At 39.0% G+C, this 20,397-nt stretch overlaps 2 protein-coding genes and 1 long non-coding RNA gene across 5 annotated transcripts in view; 1 reads left to right on the forward strand and 2 right to left on the reverse strand.

The window, feature by feature from the left end:
• asic2 (acid-sensing (proton-gated) ion channel 2) overlaps nt 1-3,198 on the reverse strand; it is a 358,414-nt gene extending 355,216 nt beyond the window's left edge. Inside the window, exons 1-2 of one of the 2 annotated variants that reach the window (XM_052551309.1) lie at nt 2,593-3,198; nt 424-1,046 (exon numbers count right to left, since the gene is read on the reverse strand). In XM_052551309.1, the coding sequence (XP_052407269.1) occupies nt 424-1,046; nt 2,593-2,611 (642 nt within the window). In that variant the 5' untranslated portion in view covers nt 2,612-3,198. Of the gene's footprint in view, nt 1-423; nt 1,047-2,200; nt 2,558-2,592 lie in introns of those variants that run through there. The other variant, XM_052551310.1, reaches the window with a different exon arrangement.
• A 3,557-nt stretch (nt 3,199-6,755) lies between these two features.
• Nucleotides 6,756-10,484, forward strand: LOC127952673 (uncharacterized). Its single transcript, XR_008153027.1, has 4 exons — nt 6,756-6,894; nt 7,529-7,594; nt 8,166-8,282; nt 9,078-10,484. It is a non-coding gene; the product is annotated as an uncharacterized LOC127952673 (long non-coding RNA).
• A 3,045-nt stretch (nt 10,485-13,529) lies between these two features.
• hrob (homologous recombination factor with OB-fold) lies at nt 13,530-20,243 on the reverse strand. 2 transcript variants are annotated; one of them, XM_052551307.1, is made up of 10 exons: nt 19,968-20,243; nt 19,818-19,871; nt 18,671-19,603; nt 18,347-18,430; nt 17,372-17,509; nt 16,767-16,875; nt 16,037-16,122; nt 15,712-15,831; nt 15,283-15,490; nt 13,530-13,791 (listed from the first exon to the last, which is right to left on the reverse strand). In XM_052551307.1, the coding sequence occupies exons 1-10, from the start codon at nt 19,977-19,979 to the stop codon at nt 13,733-13,735; spliced, it is 1,803 nt and encodes a 600-aa protein (XP_052407267.1). In that variant the 5' UTR covers nt 19,980-20,243; the 3' UTR covers nt 13,530-13,732. The 2 variants fall into 2 exon arrangements, with proteins under 2 accessions (XP_052407267.1, XP_052407266.1); XM_052551306.1 differs by having other exon boundaries at nt 17,372-17,512.
• Between the last annotated feature and the right edge of the window lie 154 nt (nt 20,244-20,397).

Below are 20,397 nucleotides of genomic sequence, written 5' to 3' on the forward strand. Positions count from 1 at the left end.
CCTAGGGTTGTGGGTTTGAATCTTTGGCCGGCAATACCATGACTTTGGATGCAGAACACGAATTCTGAGTATGGGTCACCATCCTTGGCTGAATGTCACGTCACTTTAACTTTAACATAAGCACAGAATCACAGTTAAGATGAAAACATCTGCGTTTATAGAGTGAAAAGTGAAAGATTAGCTTAACAAACTAGTACAATTCTTCACTCCACAGCTCAGCATCCAGAACCACACCATCAACAAGAATCAATATCATCATTTTCTTTACAACCCTTTGAAACAGCTGAACGACAAGGATAATCTTTAGAGCTAACAACACTGAGCCCATAATGCTTTAGTCCACAACAGCAGAACACATTTTCTTCAGGTCTACAGCGAGCCTTGAAAAATACCTTATAAAAGAAACACCTTGCAGAAACTCACCGTTTTGAAGTCCTGGTGGCTGCACTCCTGGCCCTGGAAACGGCAGTAGAGCATCATCTCCTTCAGGTCGTGGCCCACTCGCTCAGTGAACTCCCGCATACTGAATGGCTTGGGCCGGTAGTTAGTGAAGTTGGATTTCTCCGTGAGGAAGGCCAGCACGTGAGGCTCGGCCAGGTGCGGCTCAGGGATCTGCAGGTGCACGTCTAGCAGGGCCAACAGTTCCCCGGCGTGGTAGAGGTCATTCTGCGTGAGACGCGTGAAACGGTAGGCGTTCAGATTACAGACGGTGACCGCGGGAAACACTAGGCTGCCAGAAACCACAGCATCCACACTCGTGACGTGGGGGTAGGAGAGGAAGTAAGCCAGCCGTTCGGTGCTCTCCAGGACAAGGAGCACCAGGCTGGCCAGCAAGGCCGCGCTCCAGAGCAGACGGCGTGAAGTGGAGCGGTGAGAGGAGGACGAAGAGTAGGGGAAGATGAAGCGTAAACCGTGCAGGGTGCTTCGATGGGCGAAGGACTGCCAAGACGTGGGGCCTCCCAGGCTCCCCATGCCTCCGCTCTCGGTCTCACGGCTGGCCTCGCTTCCACAGCCCTCCTTCAGGTCCATCACTGACACGCACACACCTGCAGGCAGACACACAGTGATTGTCAGCTTAAGCCCAGGCACCTTCTGGCATCTGATTCTGGCTATATTTCACTTCATTAGAGTTTCACAGACACATCAATAATATAGCACGGAATCCAGAGTCTTTCTTGAAGCTGCGGGTTTGACACAAACATGAAGAGACACTGTGACACTGTAAGGCTTTATGAAAAAACATAAAACTGAATGTAGACACTAGTGAGAGAGAGAGAGGATTTATATAACATGAACCCTACTGACCAAAGAAGCTGAAACGGTTTTAGACACAGAACTAAGAAAGGAAAGAAGTGAAACTGTAAGAAAAATAAGGAGAGGAAAGATGGAAGGAAAGAGGGAAAGACAGAGTGGAAGGATGAAATGGATGACAGAGCCTAAGAAGGAAGGACAATGATAGAGAAGAAGAAAGCAAGAAGGAAGATGGGCAGGAAAAAAGCCAGGAAGTAAGGAAGGAAAGAAGGTAGGAAGGAAATAGAAAAAGGAAAGAAAGAAGAATGAAGAAAAATAAGACAGAAAGAAGAATAAGAAGGAAAGAAGGAAGGTGGGCAGGAAAGGAAGAAGATGAAAAAAATTGGGTTGAAGGAAGAAAGCAAGCAAACAGAAGGAAAAGGTGAAAGATGGGATGAAAGACGAAAGTAAAAAAGGAAGGAGGCAAGGAGTGGAAGAATAAAAAGGATGGGATGAAGGAAAGAATGAGTAAAGAAATGACAGAAAGAAAGATGAGACAGAAAGGAAAATGAGAGAAGAGAGAAAGGTGAAAATTATATCGTGGAAGGAAGGAAACGAGGAAGGAGAAAGATGGGATGAAGGGAGGAAGAAAAGATAGAAAGAAATGAACACAAAAAGGTTAAAGGAAGAAAGATAAGAACGCAAAGGAAAGAAGGTATGAAGAAATGCTGAAAATACATAAGAAAAAAATAATTTCAGCAGATATACACTAACACATATGCTCAGACAGAGACAAATCAAGGTACACAGACCCCCTGACATCATAGCCAAACTGTCTCCTGTCCAATCAGAGAGAGCGACACACATACACAGAGAGAAAGACATGGTCCATTGAACACTAGTACAGAGCTGCTCCTATAAATAAATATCAGCCTGGACCACACACACACACACACACACACACACACACCACTGAGTGAAGAAAGAACAGATCTTGCTCCAGTTAAGCAGTGTGAGAGGGTGGCAATGGAGTGGAAGATGCTGCCCAAGGGTTTCCCTCCGTCTGTCTCTCCACCCACTCCATCATTTCAGCCCCTCCAAATGCCAGGATCCTCCTTTTCTACACCATCTCCTCCTTTTACATCTAGAAATCTCTCTATCTCTAACTTTCTCCCACTTGTTTAAAATACGCTAAGACAATGCCCACAGAAAAAAAACAGCATACATTTCTGAAACAGTAATGGCAATATAGTATTACTGCTTGAGAGTCCTGCCAATAAAGCTATTTACACTCAAATGAAAAATGAAAAGCAAGTAGTACAGAGCTTAAAAAAACTATACCATCCCAAAATAAACACATACACACACGGTCACTGGACATCCAAAGGCGATTCTTAGCACCTCACGTAGCCAAACGACACAACATCCAGCCGTGCATGAGTGTGTGTGTGTGTGAGAGAGAGAGAGAGAGAGAGAGGCGGGTCAGAGAGGGCTGGAGAAGATGTTGTCGTTGATCCCAAGTCGACGGAGTTTAAACGCGAGCTTCTCCTAGTCTCGCGCTTCCCGCGCTAGTCCAACCAAACCATCACGCGCCCGGTGCTTCACGCGACCCGCCGTGTCCACGCGAGCGATAACTCAGCTGGTACAGATGTTAGATACCCGCACACTTTCACATGTAAAAAGCGCAAACTGAGGTAAAGAGAGAGAGAGAGAGGCTCGTTTGCTCTTGCTCTTCACGAAACGCTGTGCCGTCTTTCCTCTCTCGCGCTCGCTTTTCTCTCCTCTCCTTCCGCGTGCGTTCATACTCCTCTCCTCTCCTCTCCGCTTAGAGCGTGATGGATGGATACAAGAAGCAGATTGTGGGTAAAAGGAGGAACGTGGAAACTGGAAATAATCAAATACGAGAAAGGGGAGAGGAAGGGAACACAGAGAGTGAGAAAAGAGGGGGAGATGACAGATACTGCATTTGGTGCCCGGCGGGTGACTGACTGCCATCACACTGGAAATGTGTAATGGAAACTGTGTGAGGCATCTTTAAGTTTAATGCTTGCGTGTGCACAACATTCAAGGCACAAACACTTGAGGGAGGGGGGCTGAGAAAAGCAATATGACTGAAAGAGATAGACAAGAAAAAGAGAGATATAAAAAACAGGGATGGAGGAAGAGAGAGAGATGCTACAAGTGTGTCTTGTAATGCAAGCAGACAGGACAAGAGAGAGAGAGAGAGAGCACAGAGACTGTGAGATGAAAAATAAGATGACAGCAAGAGCTGAATTTGGAGGAAAGTAAGGATTTGCCAGAAGGGGATAAAAATACAATTTAAATGGATGAGCAGCTGGTGAAAAATTTGATATATAAAAAATATATATGTCATTCCCCCGTCTCCGAGCTCCACTCTAGATCATTCTACAATACTTTTCACATTTATTTCTCCTTCCATCTCTCTTCCTGACAGTCATGTAGTGCGACTTTTCGGAAATGACATCGTCTACATCACGTTTTTCACGGCTCATCTGGCTGGAGATGCCAGACTGCATTAAGAGAGCAGAGCCGGAGGAAGTGGACGGCTACTTGAGCTCTCTTCACCTCTCATAAACCTTCCCACGTCAAGCCAGAAAAAGACAGAAAGAAGCTTGTTTTATCTTTCACAACAGACCGTAAATGTCTTTCTCCGTTTCGTTGTCGTTGTTGTTTTCCTGGTTAGGTGAGGTGGAGAAAATGTTCCTCTCTTATTCATTGCCCTTGACACCCATTTCATTCTCCCTCTCCCTCATCAGTCTCTCTCTCACGCACTTTCATTCCCTCATTCCAGTTCCCTGATTTTCTCATCCGTTTCGGCCCGGGGTACGCAGAGGAACAGAGAAGGGGAACGAGCAAAGAGGTAATTTATGGACCTCTGCAAATACATTTACGCAAAGTGGGTGTACGGGACACACACACACACACACACACACACACACAGCTCTGATTCTAAGCGAGGAGAGCGTTTGGCACACAGATCAATAGGCGAGGCTGGAACTTTATACTGGAGCTCTGACAGCATAATGACACGAGCTCAGCTAAAGCTGTTTGGAAGAGTAAAGAGGATATGAGACACAGTCATGACCTGACAGAAAAACACATACTGCCTGAAGCATCATGTCCATTCACCCAAATGGATATTAAATGTAACTTTCAAAAACAAATGGTATCTTTAAAAAAAATAAAAAATCCTACCAACCCCAAACCTTTTTCACTTAAAATATTTGTTTATTTTTACAGAATATACACAAAATACAATTAGATGTAATTTACACCTGTGATGGCAAAGCTTAATTTTGTAGCAGGCATTACTACAGTCTTCACTGTCACGTGATCCTTCAGAAATCATTCTGCGCTGCTAAATATTTATGTGGATACATGATTTTGTCAAAACAAATTTATTTCAAGATCTGTGGATGAATAAACAGTTCAAACATATCGTTTGTAACATTATAAATGTCTTTACTGTCACTTTTGTTCAGTTTAATGTGTCTCTGCTGTGTTGAATTAAAAAGAAAACAGACTTTGAACTGTCTAAAATCCTATCACTCACAAATGTCAGTTCAATCAAGTTGCACCTTCCATTAATAATGTTCACCCTCACATCATTTAAAACTTTAAATTTAAATGTTTTTGCTTGTGGAATAAAATTAAAGCAGCACTTTCCATTCAACAAAAAATGAATGGTAATTAATGACTGTCAAGTTCTTAATTTTGGTTGGATCACTTAAAAATGATTAGATGACAGTCCTTTTTCATACTAAAAAATGTATCAGTATCCCATCTCATATTTACTGGTAAATCTATTTCCCCCCTTTGTATTAGCTCACCAAGTGACCCTGAACTAGCACCCCTTAAAAATAAAAAAAGACATAAATAAATAAAATTTAAAAAAAGCAATGACGTTGCCATATGGTCCACAAAGAATGTCCGCACATATACAGTACACTTCACATTGTAACCTTGTGTTGATATTCCTGATTTTTATTTATTTATTTATTGAGATGATGTGGACATGTACTCATGTGCTGATTCTGGCACATATTAAAATTATAATAAAAAAGATATTTGGCTATTCTGTTGGATCTTTTGGATTTTTGCACCACAAAAAAATTAATATATAATTTTTTTCAATGTCTGTCGCAATCGTGTGTTGATTCTCCTCATATTTAATCAGTCAAAAGTTTCTATCTGTATTTTATTTAGCTACTTGGTCCATATAAGGGATTTCCTGGAGCATAAGTTCTATTACTCCGATGAGTCTCGCCTGTGGACTTTCTGCACAAAGGCGCCCTCCGTCGTCGAGTATGAATGAAACATAAATAACATGGTTTAGCGCGCCAATAAAGCTCGCATCACCCCATTTAGAGTAAACATAATAATAAATACTTATTTTTAAAGATATTTAATGTAGAAAATAATAGGGAAAAAAACACACTTTTAGACTAAAAGTTCAGATGGGTATAATTACAATAGAAAGGTGTCAGCAGTTAACAGTTTTAACAATCAAGTAACATTACCTTTTTCAATGCTAGCAAAATAATACAACTGAACTTACTTTCTGTACAGTGGCGAAATCTGCAGGATGATAAAGACGGAGAGGGTGAACAGTTTGTGGTATTGCCCTTTTTACGCTCACTGTTGAAAGATCATTCCTGCAGTCTCTGCGGTGACCAACAAGTCATTTTCTCTGAATGAAAAAAAAAATCAAGCTAACTTTTTTAAAGTGCATGTAGACTGTCTTGTCTTTCTTATCTGACAACATGCTTTCACACCGCGTTAGTAACGGCGTGCGCTTGTTTTACGACAGGATGCTATACCGCCACCTACAATGGGATGCCAACTAGATAGTTACTGCTGGTGGATTATTTATTTCAGTCTGACGTACTATTCATTTTCAAATATAGCAGCAACATAAGGATATTTCTGTTTTTAAATATCACGATTATCGTAAATATGGTTTGTAAGGTGTGGTTTGAGGCCCGTTTAATTCTGTTCTGCTCCATCTAATATTAGCTCTTTTTACACAAAAGTTCCCTGTGTGAACAGCCCCTTAAAATGCAAAGGAGGAACAGTTGCCCTGTTATGTGTTGATGATCAGCAACAGAAAACGAGACACATCCCTTATGAAAAAGGCATTTATTTATTTGGTTGACTAGAACAACCCCTTTTTGGTCTGTTATGGAAATAATATAGGACTGAACAAATCTTGTCAGAAAAACAGAAGGTTATTGCTCAGGTATTGCTCTGGAGCGGATGATAATTGTGACCGTTTCTCTGAGTTTGAAGACAGTATTCTTCACAGATACCTGTTATTTTCAAGAAGTGCGAAATAACAGCAAGTTGACAGCAGGCAGGGTCACTCACATCGCTCTTCACTCTAAAAACGGCTGGGTTATTTTTTAACCCAAAATGCTGGGTTGAGTCTGTTGGGTCATTTTGTTGGGTTATTTAATTTCTTTTTAAACACTTTTGGGTAGTTTCAATTTACCACGTGTTGGGTTAAACCTGCTGGGTTGCGTCGCTGGGTTGTTTCAGGCCAGCGCTGGGTTATTTAACGCGCCTTGAAGATGTTTAAATCGCTCCCCAACTGTCACTTTGGAAGAACAACGGGGCAAAGCCACGGCTTTCAACTGTTTTAAGGTAAGTTTATTTAATGTTTTCAATAATAATTATTTTAAATTGGCAGAATTATAACTTTTTTTTTGCAGCAACAATACTGTTAAACGTCTACAGGCCAACATTATTTACGTTAAATGATGAACTGTTTACCTCAAACGGCCAACCTACGTTACGCGACTCGCATAATCGTGTTATCTGAGACGACAGATTAATAAAGTTTTATTAAGTTTCAGACAGTGACTGATGGCTGAAATATGCGAATAATTGTGAAAATACAGGAAAAAGTAGTTTCTGACACTGAAAAGCGAATTTGATATTTAAGTGAGTCAAATGAGTTCAAAAAGTGAATACGACTTTCTGCTCTAATGTAAACGCCTGCAGTTGTCCATATCGACATTTAAATCATACAAATTACGTACAATATAGTCGGACCGCAGGTCTAAAAGAACCGACGACCCAGTTCAAGTAAACCGGTTCAGTAATTCTCGAACAAAGTGATTCCCGGAAAAGAATCGACGTCTCAGGGCATTTCAAAGTGCGCGCACGCACAGCGAGTGACGCTGGCCGCGTTAGTGAAGTGATTTGATGCTTTTGTGGTTTATAAAGTCTTTTTACATACAAATTATAATTCAAAATGTGTTTTTTTTCCTGTCAGAAAAGCGCATGGATACATTTGTGTGAGAAAAACTCGTCGAGTGCAGTCTTATTGAGGCGTCTAACGGTAAGTTCGTGTTTATTATTCATTTTACATAATTGTTTGTCTGTGATAATCAACTAACGTTAACCCTCACGTAACTTAAACGCACATATATTTTTATTTCGTGCTATAGTTAAAGCTGCACCAGAATGTACCTAATTTATGAGCGTAAACATCATATATTAATTTTCCAGATCGTGTTTTTGACTTGTCCTTATCACTTTGGTACATCTATAAGTTTTTATATATGGACTGTTTTACCTACGTGACTTGTCATAGAAATGTCTGTGTGCGCGCATGCAGTGTGATCTCCCTTATCTGTGCCAGTTACTGTGTGTGTTTGATATAGCCAGCATATTAACATAAAACTGTGATTTATAATGACTGGAACATCCCATTGATTAGACAGTTTGAAAGCACACATTTCAGCCAATCACTATATCATATTCTGCTTCTGTAGACCAACTCATAGGTGAATTTAACTCATAATCATGATGGGTCAATTTCATGATGAACTTCACACAGTTAATTGAACTGAATCACTGTTATTAAAACAATTTGTATTTTTTCTTTTTTTTTAAACTTTATTTTAAAGGTTGGAACAAACATGGAATTCCTTAACTGAGCAGAGTCCACAAAACCCCATCCAATTGTTGTGGCGATTTAAAAATGACAGCAGATCTCTCAGGCATTGATCATAATCAATGGACAGGTAAGGATATTCTGCACTATTTTCAAAAGGAATTGCAAATTGTATATTTAATTGTATTTTTCCACATGTGGTCATATACATTGTGAAATAGTCCAAACTCAATTGAAAAGCATTTGTATTTCAGATGCCTTACACAGAAAGCTGTCAATTTGTGTCAAGGGTGGGACTATATTATGGGGCGTGTTTGTATTGGGAGATATTTTGTAGTTTTTACCCCAAATCTCTCACTGTTTGCACTCTGATGCACGTCAGCAAACAACATTGCAGTTCTACTCTTATTTACCTAGCTGCATCTTACCCTATATTTTATTCCTCCGGTGAAAAGCATTTGGTTAATGGTGAATATTGACCAATAGTACCATGTGGCTCTAACGGTTAGCAGGGGATAGTAGCTGCATTTGGGGTAAAAATGACAGAATTATTTATTGTGTGAGGTGCCAAGAATATAAGGAGATCCGGGTTGCACTGTCTGTTCTTTAACACGCATCTCTTGGAGCGGCAGCTGCCTTTAGTAGTGCCTTAACCTCCATTGTTTAAAGCATTTTGCACAGTTGTCTTTGAGTGACGTCACCTCCCAATACAAACACTTTCCATAGTATGGTCCCACCTCTGACAAAAATTGACAGTTTTCAATGTGAGGCATTGGAAATTCAGATGCTAAAGATTCCATTTGAGTTTTGGCAGGTAACATGTGCGACACAGTGAAAAAACAGACATGGTAATTCATAAAACCTCATGTACTTGTTCTTATGTTGCATCTATGCTAACATTAGTCTGTTTCTCTCTTATTCCAAGGTCACCGTAGCCACCCGTATCCAGTACACATCCAGATCAGAGGGTCACTGCAGTCACCCGGATCCAGTACGTATCCAGACCAGATGGAGATCATCATCTAGAAAGGACCTCTACATCCCTGAAAGACCGCGGAGACCAGGACAACTAGAGCCCAGATACAGATCCCCTGTAAAGACCTTGTCTCAGAGGAGCACCAGGACAAGACCACAGGAAACAGATGATTCTTTTGCACAATCTGACTTTGCTGCAGCCTGGAATTGAACTACTGGTTTCGTCTGGTCAGAGGAGAACTGACCCCCAACTGAGCCTGGTTTCTCCCAAGGTTTTTTTCTCCATTCTGTCACCGATGGAGTTTTGGTTCCTTGTTTTTCTTTAGTTGGGGACAATTAATATCAAGCGATATCATCCACTTGATTGCACAGAGGGACGATACATCACTGAATCAATGACGAACTGACTTGAACTGAAAACTGAGTGTTTACTTTTGTCCCTTTGCATTATTACACACTATTTTCCTATTTAATACTGTAAAGCTGCTATGATGCAGTATTTGATCAATATGGCAGGCTTATTACTCATAATACATGGAAAATACAGCTACAAACTGACTTTGTTTTTCCATTTGAAATTTGGCAGTCACTGTGCATTCATGAAAGCTGAAACCGTAATTTTTGTTCAGTGTTTTTGAAACAGTGTTTTTGTTCAAGATTTGCAATTGTGTTTGGATTGTCACAATTTGTCACATGTGGAAAACGCAATTGAAAATATAATTAGCAATTCCTTTTGAAAATTGTCCTTCCATAGACAGGCTCTATAACGGAGTACACTGCACTCAGGTGTAGATCTTTGCTTCAGAGCTTAAGTGTTTGATAGTTAATAGTTCACCCAAAAATGAAAATTGTCACTAATTATTCACGCTGGTCTGAAAGCTCTCGAATATCAACGAAAATATCTTAACTTGTGTTCTGAAGATGAACGAAGGGCTTACGGGTTTGTAACGACATGAAGTTGAGTAATAAATGACAGAATTTTCATTTTTGGGTGAACTATATGTTGAACTACCCTAAGCAGTGCACATCTACCTACGTAGGAGTCTTTATATACTTGATATAAATTTAAGGACATCTTTAAATGATTTTACATTTAAATTTAAAGAATGTTAATTGTCAATGTCATTTCACTGTGTATTTAAATAGCTAAAAATCTCAAAATGTAATAGTTAAACAGCTAGACACAGGTCATTCAGAAATAATTTTCTTATTTATTGCAACTGTATTTCTGTGATTTTTATTTATTTATTTTGCATTTGCTGGAAACAAAAAAAGGGAAAATTCCATGTTGTTTGTCATTGGTACAAATTTTTTAATGTCAGATGGCATTAAAAATATTTTTTAACAGTCTAAATAACCTGTATTCTTCATTATTTATTAATCCATGATTGCTTTGTTAAGCAAAAGTGAAATTATGAGAATAACCCAGCAAGAATAACCCAGAATCATAAAAATGCAAACCCACAAATGGTAAAAATTACTCTATCTTGGGTTTTCTCAATAACCCAGCATGCTGGGTTAAAATGTGTAAACCAGCATGCTGGGTTACTTTAACCCAGCACGTGTTCTGTCCAATATTTACCCAGTGCTGGGTTGCCAATTGGGTTATTTTTAACCCAGCCATTTTTAGAGTGTTAACCAGTGAACTGCACACCACAAGACCTGAAGGAAAGCAGTGAGAACAGACCTGTCTTGGTCAAATTTAGACCAGCAGATTAAGTAGCTGCACATCAAAGACAGAAATTCACAATTCAGCAGAGGGAAACAGATAAATACATGAATGTTTTTAATAAACTTGGCACTCTCAAAAAGACAAGATGGGTGTAAGGTCTTCTAATCAATGCTGAAGAGCTGGGTGATTGATTCTTCAAGTGTCTCCAACAATCAACGGCTTTTCAAACTGACAGAAGACCCGATACTGATTAAATCTGGCTTCCGTTCAAGTGTCAGTTAATTACTCGAGGCAAATTACTAAGAACTAAAGAAAAGGGATGGAACAGTAGTCACATCTTTATGGACTGGAGCTAAAGAGCTTGTGGAGGCACATTAGCCTCAGTAATGACACGGGTCTAATTATTAGTGCGCGTGTCGCCCCCTAGTGACTGATACACATCCTACATCACACATAAATACTTCAAATGTCTCTCTAGAAGAGATTATTGGGGGGATTCATCTGACAGGAGATAGACGAGCCAAGAGCGCTGAGGATAAGTGAGCAAATCTCTAATTTTATAAAAGAAATGAAATAAGTCAAAGTAATATGCCTATTTATTTTTAGTATAGAAATTAAGATGAGGAAAGAGTCCAAATGAAAGGGGACATAGGCCTATTAGAAAAGATGGCTGTAATTTAACATCTGCTGATAATCCCTATCCTCTATCGCTTACATATGCCATTCACAGCTCGTCTTGCACCAGTATCTCTGTGGAGGCACCGATATTGCTGACAGCTGTAGGGCTTCCAGACTGTTAATGAGTTAATGAGGCGAATAAGTCAAGGTCCCTGTGCCCCCTCGAGCTGCAGTAATGAGCAAAGTTTAAACATGGATTACTCCTCCTCCGGGCCCTGGATAAAACTCACATTCATTCTCCGAGTAACTACTGATCTGTGACACGCTGACAGACTAGATCAGATCCCGTCTTTGTTCTGAGCTCAATACTAAAGCAGTGTCAAACTCAAGAACAGCTCTATTAAGGGATGAAAATGTAAAAGTTCAAATCAAAAGCAGTTAAAAGTTGCATTCAGCTGTTTAAAGATTACATCGCTTTTCATGAAACATACAAAGCTTCTGGAAGCAGATTAATAAAAGTGCCGCCCAATATTATTGGCAACCTTGGTGAATATGAACAAAGGTGGCTTTGGAAATACATTTGCATTGTTTATCATTTTTATCTTAATTTAAAAAAATTACAAAACTCGAACCTATCCTTGAAGTAAAACAAAGGAAAGCGGGGGAAACCTGCCGAATCACATATTACTGAAGATTAAGAGATATTGATCTAATGCAACTGTACAATGTTTGATTTATTAGAAATATACAAGTTTGCCCCCTCTTAAGAATTCTGTTTTTATTTTAAAGTTGCAAGATATTTAAAAATGTATGTGGTGACACTGCAACCAATCACTTGCTTATTTAGTAATTGTATTTTGACAGTTTGTTTGAATACAGTAAGAGAGATACATAAAAAAATGTAAATGTATTCATGACCTATATACAAGCATATGAATATTTACATTTTTTACATGTTTAATTACCCATAATTTAATTGAAAACAGCAACACAATGAATGCAAATCTAATTATTTTACTCAAAAAGCCTATAGGTTTTAATTAAGAAAAGGGAAATATGTCGAAAATGTACATCTAAGACATAATTATTAAATTATAATATCAACAATTATAACAAGTATTACAACTAAAAATAACAACATGCCACTTGGGACTTCTGCAATAATTCTAGAGGAGCAATCTCACTCCAAAGGGTCTATTATTATCTTTTTACTTTGAAATAAAACTACATTTTACTCCACAAATCAAAATATGCACCAACCCCTCATTAACAGATCAGTTAACCTCAAAACTTTTTAGGCTGAGTAAATCTCACAAATGTTAATATTCAAATGATGTAAAATAAAATGTTAAAATAGCATAGCATGGATTAAAATAGCATAACCATTTATGAAAAGGGTTTAGATTTTGTACCATCTATGGTCAAGAGAAACTTCATATATGTGGCTATAAGCTAATGGATTTTACTCTCCTCTAGCTCAAATAATAAGTTATGCATAGAGGACAGGAGGTTTAATATTTAATCAATTAATTATTCTATATAAGGTACGCCAGGGAAGACTGAATAAGTAATTGCACCTTCATGACTTTATAATCACTCACAGTGAATAAACCTAATCTAGAAATCAATAATACACATACGGTTGAGACTGTGAGACCAAGACAGCAATGAGCAATTCATAAAACATGAAGATTAATCAAAACAGGTAAAAATGTAAATTCAAAGATGGCGGTGAAAGACAAAGAACCATGCAGGGACTTCCAATTATAATCAATGAAATGATCAAATAAATGTCAACCACTCAAGACGTCTTGCGGAAAGACATGGAAAAGCTTTTAAACAGCGTGAACAAACCCCATTATGCCAGCCACTCATCAGAAATGACTAATTATGCCATTTGAGTCCTTTAAGGGGGAACCCAGCTGGCAAACTGTAGCCTTAATGGCTGATTTAAATTCACAAGGAAAGCTTGCCAAAAAAAACATCAGATTACTGGGTAATTTCAGCATGAAATTAATATTAATCTGTACAGACATGTTCCTTCAACCCATTTATTATTAGCTACAAAAGCATGTGGCATTTGTCAGCAAGACTCAATAAGTGAACACATCATTTACGGGTCAAATCAGGTATTTATTCTTTCAATTTATGCATGAGACAAGGGACTCGTGTATATTTACAAAGGTTTGCACAAAAACTGAACAAAAGTAGTCTGGGTGGCAGGGGTTGCTTGTTTATTAGTGTGTATGGTCACAGTATGCATTAATATGAGACAGGCTCTACAACTATACTTTGTATATAAAGTGATCTTGTGATTATTGTAATCCGTCATATGCATCCGCAGGTAACTCCCCGAGCAGCTCATCAAGGTCATCTTAAAAGAAACATTGACACCGATTAAAACTTCAATCCACACACTCTCTTCAAAAAACTGCAACACCAAAGCATCTGAAAATTAAAAAGCTACATTTTCTTCCCCATCTAAATACTAATAGATAGTAAAACTTAGCATACCACCCTCTGTGTGAAACACAAACCGTTATTTGCTGAAATTTAATAGAGTCTAGTGAATTGCGTGATAAAAGCCATTAGGATGATTGCATTAATCTTATCTCACATCGCATGTTCAAGTAAAGTGCAAACGATATAAAAAAAAAAGTTTGAAATTGAAAAAGAATCCAGCTTAGGGGTGTGCGATAAAAACATTTATCACAAATCATGATACACTCAATGTTGGCTGATTTCTAAATCACACTCAGCTCATTCCAGGCCTGACAGAGCCTAGGGTCTAAGGTTATAGATACTACAGTAAACCCATGGTCAGGTTTGGATACTGATGTAGATTCAAAAGCGGTCTTATCATTGCTGCTTTGTGTGACCCATCTCGTTTTCTTTCTCTGTGCTTTTTTTCAGTACGTCAAAGCAGTTAAATATGGTTTAAATTAGCTTAAGTATTGAGTCATTTAGGGGTCAGAAAAGAGTTTGTAACAAAATTGTGCCAAATTCTAATGGGTCTGACAAAAGTATTCATTTAGACTTAGCCTGGCGCCCTGCCAAGATTCATTTCAACAACGTGTTTTCTAACCTCATACCTGATGCTTTTAACATGCAAATGATGATTTCATGAAATGTGCTTCATGAAATTATAAAACAGTTAGTTCTGGTTTCTCTATTTTAAATGGTTGAGTGGCACTTCAGGAGTGCTTCATTATGTCTATGTTTTTGCCGTTGCCGAACAGACTAGATGTAGGAACTAAATGACTAGCTAGTTATTTTCTCAAATTATACATTATACGATGATGGTTAGGTACCAAAACATGTTGCCGTGTGGTAAACAAAACCCAGAGCAGGTTTTGCGTGGCAGTGGGAATGAAATACATGAATCAATGAGTATTTACAGAACATTTAGGGTTTCAGGGGGTCTCGGTCCACTTCCAAATCAACTCTGGAGCAGGTTGAATAATACGGGCTATGAACAGAAAAGGAACTAAAGAGATCTAAAAAAGAAAATAATAATAATTTTATGTGATGTGTGGGAATCCCTGCTGCCAGTTTGCGAAATTATGTCATGAACGCGGACCAATATTTTTGTGATCATATCTATTTGTCTTTTGTTTTGTATCTTTATGTTTGTTGTTAAACATAACAGTGAGAACGCCAAGCGACACTGGACTAACGGTAACATTTTCGTTATTGGACCAGACCAAGGGAACCAAAAGTACACCCTTAGAGAAAGAACAAGAAATCTGTCACTCCACTCACATACTCCGTTCCACACCAGCTTTTGGCCAGTACATCACTTTGAGACTAAAACAGCACACTTGCTTGTGATATTGCTTAATTGATGATACTCCATCATACACACCTGTGTCCCATGCTGTGTCTCCGGTTGGTCTGGACACTGTAGGCGCTTGACAGAGCTCATTAGAGACAGCTGCAGTGTCTAAACCATCAGGAGGCCGATTTTCACTGAGGAACACATTTTCACTGTCGTCTTCTTCATCGAAGTGGAGCTCCATCAGAGACACCGGGCCCTCTGCAGGCCTTGTGGATTCACTGCGCAATGTAAGCTCCTGCATGTGCATGCAACAACCAGAGTGAAAGGAACACAAAACAAAAAGGAATATTTAAGGGATATTTGGAAAAAGAAAGCATCTCTTGAGGACAGGTATTTCACAAACAAACAAGCAGAATGCTGGAGACCACCATATCGCGCTCATTAAACACCTGGAGAAAGGATTAGAATATGACAACTACAGAAAAGTCTAAAACTGGAAAACAAAAGGTGACTCACCAGTGGAGAGTGGGATGGCTGGGAGTTGTGGAAGACCCCATCAGGTGGGTATATCCTGAGAAGGTTATTGGGTGTGACATTTAGGTAGTGATTTCGGTGTGATGGTGAAAACACACCCACCTTTAAAAAAAATTAGAATTATGTGGAAACAAAGTAGAGGACGGGAAATCATAGAGAAGAGTGAAGGATCTGGATCTACAAATATCATTAAGGACAATCTTGTTATGCCCACATAAGCACCACAGCTCTGTATGAGCTATCGGAGTAATCTAAAGTGTACATTACTTCCTTTGGTAGTCTATAATTAGGTCTGAAATATAGTTACTTGTTTGAGTAGTAACACAGCTCCGGTCTTGAGCTCTCCCAGTCTTTCCTCTACCAGGCGACGATGAACCGTGCCCTGCATCTCACCTTCACAGGGCCAAAGAAAAAAACAGAAAAAGAGAAGAGGTCAAAAGAGACTTCTGAAAATAAGAATGCAATCAGACCAAGAACACCAGCTCAGTCAGTGACCCCCTGATTTCAGTCACTGTGATTGTATGTGTGTGTGTGTGTGTGTGAGAGAGAGAGAGAGAGAGAGATGGATATGGTAATATATCACAATGGAGAAACATTTTCTAAATACTTGAGCAACTAAATGCTTAAGGCAATTATTATTTTCCAGTTTATCGCATTAAAAAAATATTTAACGCAATTAATCCCACCTAACATTAAAGTTTTTAAAAATACAAGATTCATTTCTGAAAAATGTGCGATTAGTAAAAAAAAAAAAAACACATGCACATACACACATAAATGCACACTACGCTTCAAAAGTTTGGGATCAGTAAGATTTAAAAACTTTTTTTACTGAAGTTACAGAAAAACTGTAATATTGTGAGATCAAATAAATACAATACATTACAGTTATTACAGCATAAAGTGCTCAATAAATGGTTTAAAAAGCACCCCGGCCTCATGAAGTTGGATGAGAGAAAGAATCTGCAATATGGTGGTGACTTTGAAACAGCTTAAATATAGTTTTGTGGTAATGTATATCCCCGTATTATTAGTACCTGTGGGATCTCTGAAGACGGCCTTGGCATCTGCATGTGTGTGTGTGATACTCTTCAAGACAACAGCCATATTAGGGACCTTATTCTTAGCTAGCTGCCTGAGAGCAGCCTGGAGTGAGAAAGCAATAAGTCACAAATAAACACCAAAGAAAAAGAAGAGAATAAGAGAAAAGAAAAAGAAGAGAATAAGAGAAAAGAAAAAGCATAAGTTGCAGCACAGCCTCAAGGCCATTGGTAACGAATCAAGTGAAAAGCTAATCAGCATTTGTCAGCCTAATGAATATTTAACACACGTGTACCATTAGTAGAGGATCGTTATGACACACTGGGCAAAACACATTAAAATTACATTAATAATCACTTTAAGATGACTGATGACAACAGTGATTATGTTTGTGTTAATCATTTGGGGAGCCGAGATTCTTCATTTGTTCTGATTATAGCCATGGACTTCCACTTTAGGCAGAAATAACACAAATATAGATATTTATAGTACAAATCTGGATAAAACCGAAGAAATCTGCAGACTAACAAAGTTCTATCCCAAACAACATTTTTAGCACAAACACTCAGATAAGCTCATTTGAGATTTCTGAGGAGCTCACCTTGCGGAGAACCATGACAACACTGTAAGAGTGCAGAAAGCAAGAAGGGTTCTTCTCGTCCAATCCCATCTCAGTCTTCATCACTGCCCATGGACCCCTGCTGAACTCCTCTTCCTCACTCATCTGAGAGCTGGAAACCTGCTGTGAAAAATGGACACCTTATCTGATGAATGCAAGTTTGTGAGTATGTGTAAGAGAAAAGTGTACCTGTGAGTGAAAAGTGTGCAAAAGGTGTTTTTAAAAAAAGAAAAAGCAGAAAAGGATTCACAATATTTTGGTACCATATCATATTTTTCATTATCTATCAGTGGAGATTGGATTTTTAATAATGCAACTTTTTCCCATTTTTACATTTAGATTGTGCGTGCCATCATTTAACACTAACCAATTCAATAACACTAAATATAATACTACAAAAAATATTTAAATAAATATCCATCTTATGGCATGATGCATAAAAATGACAGATTTTTTATCATAATTATTCTTTTTTTTTTTAGCAGCCACAACTGGCACAAACATTAATACTTTACTTTTAAGTAATGCTTGTTTATATAAATTTGGTTCTCCTGACACTGGGAATGTATTTTATTTCAGTATATTTATATAGTACTTTTTTATTAGTATTTTGAAAGAGCTTTAAAAATTGAATATATAGTTTTCACTCTGATTTTAGTTTAGGTAATTCTGATATATGCATTTATCATTTTTATTTATTTTTAGCATCAATTTTTTTTTTTTTTACTTGCAGTTAATAGTAATATAAAGGTAGGGTATGCATTTTCGGAAAGGCTAGTGATAGCAAGCTAGCCTTGAAAGCAAGATCCCCACCCTTATTTATCTAGATGGCAAGACAACATTTCTAATGTTTGTTTACGTTTAAGTGTTTTTACCATATTAATTATATATTAAGCTTTTTCCCCCCCAACTACAAAAAAAAAAAAAGATTTTTTAGTTCAGCACAATTTTACATACATCACTTCTTAGCCGAGCGACAGCTCCATGTGCAGGTGTCTGAGGAACTGCCACAACAATCTCATCAAGACTCTGTGCACTTGCCTACAAGACAACAAACGGAAATTAAACCATGCAAATGGAAATAAATTAGAAATACTATTCATAAGAAATAAGTCCTTTGATAGCAGTGGGAAAATTTCCAGATTGCAGGGTACAGAACAACAATAAACATCAACAACCGGTTTTAAAGAGAAACAACCTTGCAGCACATTAAATAACAATTCTGAGCAGAAAATATTGCGTGACATTAACGATGATAAGCTAAAATAGTGCTTGGATGACCTGCAGTGGTAGTGCTCCCGCCGGGCCAGGAAAACGACGTGCTTTGGCTGGCATCATGCGGCTCTGTGGTCTCTGAGGTGTCTTGTTGGCTGCAGACACCAGCTGGACCAGGTGATTGGTCAGGACAGGCGTGTTGAGACCACGAGGTGTAAATGTGGAACAGGACTCGGGTGTAGAAGACACAGAGTGGAAAAGAGACCCTCGGGGCTGCAGCGGGGTCCTCGGTGTCAAAGCGCCCCTCTGGCACTGAGGCAACGCAGCTGGAGGCCTGGGAGTCACAGGTCTGGGGAATCGCGAGGCTGGTGTAGCGGGACCATGCATGTGATTTGTATTCTGAAAAGGGGTGGATGGATACATGGGGCCTTGGATGGTGGACACAAATGAGGTGTTGATTAAGGGCCGTGTAGCTGACACTGAGGAGATAGCACTGAACCTCCCATGAGAGGATACTTCTTGTGCTGATGGCCTCATGCGTTTAGCGGGTGAAATGTTGTCCAGGGGTGCAGCTGGATTATTCTGTGGCTCAGAAACCATCTGAGGAATGCTATCCAGTTCCTCCAGATCCACATCCCAGTCATCGAACTCATCCAGAGGAGGGAGCTCTCTCTGCGGGACTCTAAGGGATGCTGGCGGTGGAGGGTTTACTGGGTTAGAGGAAGGTTGAAAGGATGACACCGGCGCTCTGAGAGAAGAAATGGAGGCAGAGATTGACTGATGGCAAGTCATGGCGAGATCTGGTGGGGCTTTGATAGAGCCACATGCTGGAGTACGAAGAGTCAGAACAGAAGCAGATTCATATGTATTTTTCCCAGGGCCTGATGGCGAGCTAACAGAGCTCGGCTGTGCATTTGAGGATTCAGATGATGGTGCAACAGAAGGAGCTGTTGAAGATGCATGCTCTGATGGACACGTCCAATCTGCTTCAAGCAAATCCTACCGATGAAAAAGTATGGATTACAAGACAACCAAGCAATTGTTCGTGTTGTCATTGGTACAGTAAATAAACTTTCTAGAAATCAGAACATAACGAGTTATAATTTATAGCCTGCCATATTATTTCTAAGCACATTATTAAGTGTACAGATAACATGCAAGTGGCTTTACTCGACTATACTAACACGCTAAAACTAAAAGTTAGATTCCACACCTCATCATCAAACTCCTCTCCAACGGTGAACAAGCCCTTCCATTTATTACAAGCCTGTATCAACAAACAATAAATATCATCATTACTAATCAGTTCACATAGCTGTTAGTTAACAAATTAGCTAGCTGTTTGTATGTAACGTTATCTTACCATGGCTTTCATGTCTGTTCAATTAATAAGAGCAGATATATAACGCTAAACGTATCTATCGACTGTTAATGTAAGCAACTATCCATTGAAAGCTGTGTTCTCATTTGATATGCAGACATTAAGAAACACCGAGGAAACATCGCATAATCTCCGATTTTCACAACCTTCGCGCCGCCACGTTCAAATACGTCACTCACGCTACGCAGGTGACGTGTTGCGCTTGACGTGTTGTGTTGCCGCGCGCAGCTCTAGTGACGCAGCGCCATCTGCTCGACTTATTTTTTACTGTCTATAGGACTTATCCACTTTGGGGTAATAGTAGCATGCCGAGATGAAAGATCGTCTCAATTTAGCCGAGATTATTGGCAAAGGCGAATAAGATATTACTTTAGTTTACTTTTTTTCTCTCTCTAATAACGCCCAATACGAA

This window comes from Carassius gibelio, chromosome B3 (genome assembly GCF_023724105.1).
Source record: "Carassius gibelio isolate Cgi1373 ecotype wild population from Czech Republic chromosome B3, carGib1.2-hapl.c, whole genome shotgun sequence".
Taxonomy (NCBI): Eukaryota; Metazoa; Chordata; class Actinopteri; order Cypriniformes; family Cyprinidae; genus Carassius; species Carassius gibelio.

Excerpts from the sequence above, each read along its gene's own strand:
- hrob (XM_052551306.1), bottom strand. Across the intron at positions 19,604-19,817 it reads GAGAGGAGTTTGATGATGAG|GATTTGCTTGAAGCAGATTG; the intron begins GTGTGGAATCTA and ends TTTCATCGGTAG. Across the intron at positions 15,832-16,036 it reads CTGTGTTACTACTCAAACAA|GTGGGTGTGTTTTCACCATC; the intron begins GTAACTATATTT and ends TTTTTTTTAAAG.